Below are 6,000 nucleotides of genomic sequence, written 5' to 3' on the forward strand. Positions count from 1 at the left end.
GAAAGCTTTTATCATGGAATTTACAGCCAGATATGATATATATTGAACTGGGTGCATTCTGTGGGACTAAAATATCTTGTGTGATATAAAACTGAGTCCTATTTCTCAGCTGTCTCAGACATTTCTGTAAGACCTACACCCTTGCAAAATTGTATTTCTGTAAGAACTATTTGAATATAGCAGGGTGATTTCACTGAGAACAGGATTTCAAAAGCAGAGCACCTCGAGGGCTTGACTTGCTGCAGGAATCCTGCAACGCCTAAATCCCTTCACGAAATCCTGTGTACAAACATCTCTAACACAAAACCACTTTGTGAAACCCAAAAAGATCCCAGGCAGGGGCTCAAAATGTCAGTGAATCTGTGATTACCTGGTGAAATTATGCTAATTCTGCTGGCTCCAGGGGGGCTCCAGCAGGGCTGGCTCTTGTGCAGCTCTAACAGAAGAGGAGCAGGGAAAGGGAAAGATAATTCCAGCTGGAACATCACACATGGAAAGCTTTTCCTTGGGAAGTGTTTGGAATTTGCCACAAATCCTATAAAACTCTTTAGCCTTTTGATAACCAAACAGCTGCTTTTGCATGTTATCTCAAAAGGCAAAAAGCCCAAATCACAGCAATAAGGAGCTGACAAATTAACTGTAATAGCAACAGATGGAAAATACTCCCACAGTGGATTTTACTGTCCCTGAGCTGCTCAGTGCAGCCTCTCTGTGCCTCAACTATTCCAAATGTTTCTCTGAACTCCCTTCTGCAGAGCTGCTCTTACTGTTGGTGCTGTAAAACAAAGTCAACAGCAAACAAAGTCTTGTATTCTGAATTTAATGCTGCTCAGACAGAGAGACTGTGTGTGAGCATAGGATTCCACCTGGTTTGTACAACAGAAATGCTTTCGGCCACCAGCAGCAGCAGCAAACCCTCCTTACAATATCCTTCCAGCTGTGGTGACTTTAAAAGACACACTTTGGTTAAATGAGATTTGGAAAGATTCTTTTAGGATGTTTTCTTCCTCTGTGCCACTGAGACTCACCCTCAGTCAGTAGTGAGTGCTCTGCTACACATGAAAAAGAACTGAAGCACCTTTAAAATATCACCTCCACCTGAGCTAAAAACGAGCTCTGCCACAAGAAGGTTTAGGGAGAACGAGTTGGATGGCTCCGTTTGGGTAGGAAAGATAATGCTCAAGCCTTATTGGAATAATTCACATTTGTGAGCTGAGCAAACTCACTCAAGCAGGCAAAGAAAAAGCTCAAAAGGGAATTTTGCAGCATGGATGGACTCTAATTTTTGTGTAATATCTTCTGCAGTGGTTGGATACAGCAGTGTATAAAATGTGTAAAATTCCTGTCTACAGGAATTTTGGGATGCAGGAATGTTTGGATACAGGAATTTTGGGATACAGGAATGTTTGGGTACAGGAATTTTAGGATACAGGAGTATTTAGATCCAGCGGTGTTGGGATGCAGGAATGTTGGGATTCAGGAATATTTGGATGCAGCAGTGTTGGGATGCAGGAATGTTGGGATTCAGGAATATTTGGATCCAGCAGTGTTGGGATGCAGGAATGTTGGGATTCAGGAATATTTGGATCCAGCAGTGTTTGGGCCAGAGTACCCCTGTAAAGACCCACACCCTGGCAGGACCTGTGCTGTCAAACTGGTATTTAAATCCAGAGATGTTTCTAAAGTCACTTTTTCTGTTTGCTGTGTCTGTTTTTACCTTAAATTTTAATCCACAAGTCCCTGCTCCTGCTGCAAACACTGTATTCAATAATTTTGCTGCATTCTCAGCTCAGCAATATTTGAAGTTTTATCACAGACTATTACCAAGAAGTAGTTCCTGTTTCAGTGCCACACAAATCCTGCACTCTGGTTCAATGTCTCCAGTGATGATCTGCAGTTCTTGCTCTGATTACAGAGCATTTCTTTGTTCTGACAAACTCCTGGTGACTCCAATACATGTGACAGCCTCAGAAGACAAACCTCAAAGTGCTGAGTCACATCTGCCTCAGCAAAAGAAATAAGAATGAGCACATGTGTTCACTCAGCCAGATCTTTGCCTGTTTTTCCATTGAGATTTTAAAATGTGCATTTAAAAGCAAAATGCTTTTATTCAAAGATAATAAAATGTAAAGACATGCAGGTGGCAATTTTATAGATGAAGAGCAGGTAAAAAAGATGGTAATTATTGCTAGGGATATGAAAGAGGCATCCAAATAAGTAAGTGAACACACAAATAAAATCTTTTCCCCTGAGACAGTACAGAATATCAATTTACACAAAGTGGTACTGCTTGCTCTCAGAACTTTGGGGCTATTGGCCTTTCCCAATCACTGTGAACATGTTTTAGAACAGTTTTCAAACCAATTGAAGCAGGTGTCTGACAATGAACGAAAACATAAAGAAAATGTGAATAAAGAAACATAATAAATAGCAGGGAACCGTGATGCTCTCCTGGCATTTTCTTTTTCCTGCAAGGCACATCCCTCTGCAGCTCCTCGCTGCACAAAACTCACCTTTTGGTAGAAAACCAAATTGGTCTGGAGCAGATCTATACTGAAGAGCATTTTAACAGCTTGAAAGATACCATAATAGCTGGATGTTTAAGCTTTTGCCTCTTATTTCCTTTTTATCCTGATTTAGATAAGTTTCTTGGAACAGAAGCAGCGTTTTCCTCTCTAAGAAGTTTTTACTGAGAAAGTAAAGCAAACTGTCAACACCCAAAAAACACTGCCCATATCCTGAAGTTCTCATTCATGAAAAATCTCTCTTGCCTTCAATGGGAATTTTCCTTCCTCTTGAATTGGTCTATATAAAAATAACATCTGATGATCTCCTAGGCTTTTGTCAGAGTCATCTTTTCTGCCTCTGGTCCCACTGGGTCATTAAAAAATCATCAGATTGGGGTTTTTCAAGAGTTTTCCAGGATTTTGGCCGCTGCAGTCCCAGGCACCCAAATTCAGAGGGCTCCTGATAAATTCCAGACCCAGTGGAGTTTCCTGCTGGACTCTGAAGCCCAATATTTGAATTGAGATTGGCTCCTGAAAAACTCACACCCCAAAAACTTCCCACCCCAAAGGAGCAGGGGGCAAAGGGAGCTGGATCTCAGGGGAAATCGAGGCCACGTCTTTGTGCTCTCTGATTTTTTCTGTCCCTGCACACTGAGTCATGCCCAGCTAGCTCAGAGTTCAGCTGCAGCACACAAGGAGAATTTAAAGCTATCACGACCCCAAATTATTACCAGCTTTGAAAGGCTGAAATTTGGCAAGTTTCAGAAGGATATCAGCTCAATTCTGCAGCCCATGCAATGCATTCAGGAAATCGAAAAATAAATATCTAATATTTGTCCAAAATTCTTGAAGTATCCTTTAAAATTGCTCAAAAATTCATAAAAAGGAAATTTTTTTATATTTACTCTCAGACTCTCTGAGCCAGATTTTATGGGGTTATCAGTTGGAGGGGATAAATAAATGTCTGCAAGATGAGCACATTGACAAACAAATATCCAGGTTCACCCTCAAAATTACTTTTATTCCTATCTTTGAAAAACTCTGCCTAAACCTCCCCTCCTGGAGAGCTGAGTATCCTTTCCTGATCTGTGACCTTCGTTTTCATGGCTCCCTCACTGGTTTTCCTGCCAGCTTTGCCTTTTGGTTTACACTGCAGTTTTCCCCACGAGGTAAAGCCATGTATTTATAAAGAGCTTTGTTTTCTCCCAGCCTTTTTGCCAGCACGACTCGAGCTGAGTTAGGAGAACTCTCTGCTCAGAAAGGTTACCAAGATCACAGGAAATAACAGCTTTTTTTTTTTTTTATGGATATCAGCCTCTCATCCTTGCTGAAATGGAATTATTGCTTCGGGGAAGTGATTTAAGGCTTGCAGTAGGCACTGCTTTTATTGATTAAACTATGAAAATAATTTCATATCTACACAGCAAATTTGATTTAAATTATTGACTCTTTTCACAATTTATTATGATGTTTGGGATGTGTTACCCAGTATTAAGTATTTTAGCAGTAACAAATTCATGGTGGTCATTGTCACATGTGAGAATTTAACAAAGTTAAGCATTTTTCATTGCTTAGACATTCAACATTTCATTAACTTTCAGTGCTGGAGAATCAAATAAACTGCAGAAGTTGAGTTTATGCTTTTTTCTTTTTATTTTTGCTTTTTTGGTTTTTTGTTTTGATGGGTTCACATCCACCTTAGCGTGAAACATCTTTAGTGGCAGCAGCTACATGCAAATCCATCAGTACATTTTGATTTTCCAGAAGTGAATTACCTGATACAGATTGTTTATCCCCCAACTATCTCATTTTTTCCCCACACACGCTCCCAATTTATTGCGGAAAATGCGCTGGTTTAATCCACTGCAGCAGATTAAACCTAGAGAAGTGTCAGTGGAAAAACCTAGTTCTAGAGTATAAACCTAGTTCTAAAACCTCTCTGAGCAAATCCCAGTGAACAAACTACCTGATGGCCAGACAGTTCCCAGGAAATGCCATCTGCAAAGGCTTCATTTGCTAAGAAATGTGTAAGAAATTAATGCATGGCACTGATGCTATGGTGCTGATAAACTCCCAACCATTTTTTTCCCCGGACCACCTAGTGGAAATGTTTCCAAGACTTATCCTAAAACTCCTTTGAGCAGATCCCAGGGAAACCTTACGAACTGCCTGATGGCCAGACAGCTCCCAGGCAATGCCATCTGAATTTGCCGATACACACATAAGAAATTAACGCAGAAAATCGATGTTGCGGTGCTGATAAACTCCAACCCTCTTTTTCCCCAGACCGCCCGGGGTTGCTAAATGTGAAGCCCATTGAAGACATTCAGGACAACCTTTTGCAAGCCCTGGAGCTGCAGCTGAAGCTGAACCACCCCGAGTCCTCGCAGCTGTTTGCAAAGCTGCTGCAGAAAATGACGGACCTCAGGCAGATCGTCACGGAGCACGTGCAGCTCCTGCAGGTCATCAAGAAAACCGAGACGGACATGAGCCTCCATCCTCTGCTACAAGAGATCTACAAGGACCTGTATTAATGAGCAGAGCAGCTGTTAATCCCCTGACACGATGTTTGTTCTTCAGATTGCACTATTTCTATGAGGGAAAAACTTGGCGTACCTAAGAGATTACTGTGAAACAGCATTTAAAAAGAGAGAGCTTAGTATAGTAGATCTATTTTATGCATATTGTTTATAAAGACACATTTACAATTTACTTTTAATATTAAAAGTATCTATATCATGAAATTGTTGGCAGTATTTTCAGAATTAATTTTTTTAACTACGTTATTTCTTAAAATCGCATGTCCGAGTATGATCGATGCTTCACTCAAGCATGCAGCTAAATTTTCAACTAAATAAAAACCTTTCCCCTTGAGCATTCCCAGGGAAATGTTTGAAGCATTAACGTTCGATTTTGTGCTCCCGAGGCAGCAGCACAATAAAATTCAGTCAAAGATTAGTGTAACTTCCCAAGAGAGTCTCCAAGGCCGAAGGGAGAAGTGTCAGGTCTGAAAATGTTGGTGCCTTATATAACAAGACTGGACTCTGGCAGAGCTCGGTAAAGGGGGCTCGGTGAGAGGACAGATCAGGCCACTCCTCTGTGGGCAAACTGAGAAATCAGATGCTGTTTCAAGAACTCATGAAGGGAGGAATGTGCACTGATCAGCACTCCTAGGAAACACAGTCCTTTTGATTCTCTGCTCATGCAAGTGAGAGGCAGGTGGAGCAGCAGCTACTCCAATGCCCCCCCCAACAGCAGCCAGGGCTGAGCTGGAATAGGTTGGTACAAACCTCTTGGTTAAGATCTTCCCCAATTATTTGATAAACTGCCATTGAACAGCAGTCAAAATATCACAGAAAATTGCAATGTTGTGACAACTCCTAAACAAAAGCAAGGTTTAGATTAATTCTTGTGTAAAGGTAAAGCTGTGATGGAGACTCTGCACCCTGGTTTCAACTCGAGCTCTAGGTGTTCATCCAGGGCTGCTGGGAGA

At 41.2% G+C, this 6,000-nt stretch overlaps 1 protein-coding gene across 1 annotated transcript in view; it reads left to right on the forward strand.

Moving 5' to 3' along the window:
* PPARG (peroxisome proliferator activated receptor gamma) overlaps window positions 1–5,251 on the forward strand; it is a 51,291-nt gene extending 46,040 nt beyond the window's left edge. Inside the window, exon 7 of the mRNA XM_038149279.1 lies at window positions 4,794–5,251. Coding sequence (XP_038005207.1) covers window positions 4,794–5,041 — 248 coding nt within the window. The 3' untranslated portion in view covers window positions 5,042–5,251. The remainder of the gene's footprint in view (window positions 1–4,793) is intronic.
* Window positions 5,252–6,000: the final 749 nt, after the last annotated feature.

This window comes from Motacilla alba, chromosome 12 (genome assembly GCF_015832195.1).
Source record: "Motacilla alba alba isolate MOTALB_02 chromosome 12, Motacilla_alba_V1.0_pri, whole genome shotgun sequence".
In the NCBI taxonomy this organism is placed as follows: domain Eukaryota; kingdom Metazoa; phylum Chordata; class Aves; order Passeriformes; family Motacillidae; genus Motacilla; species Motacilla alba.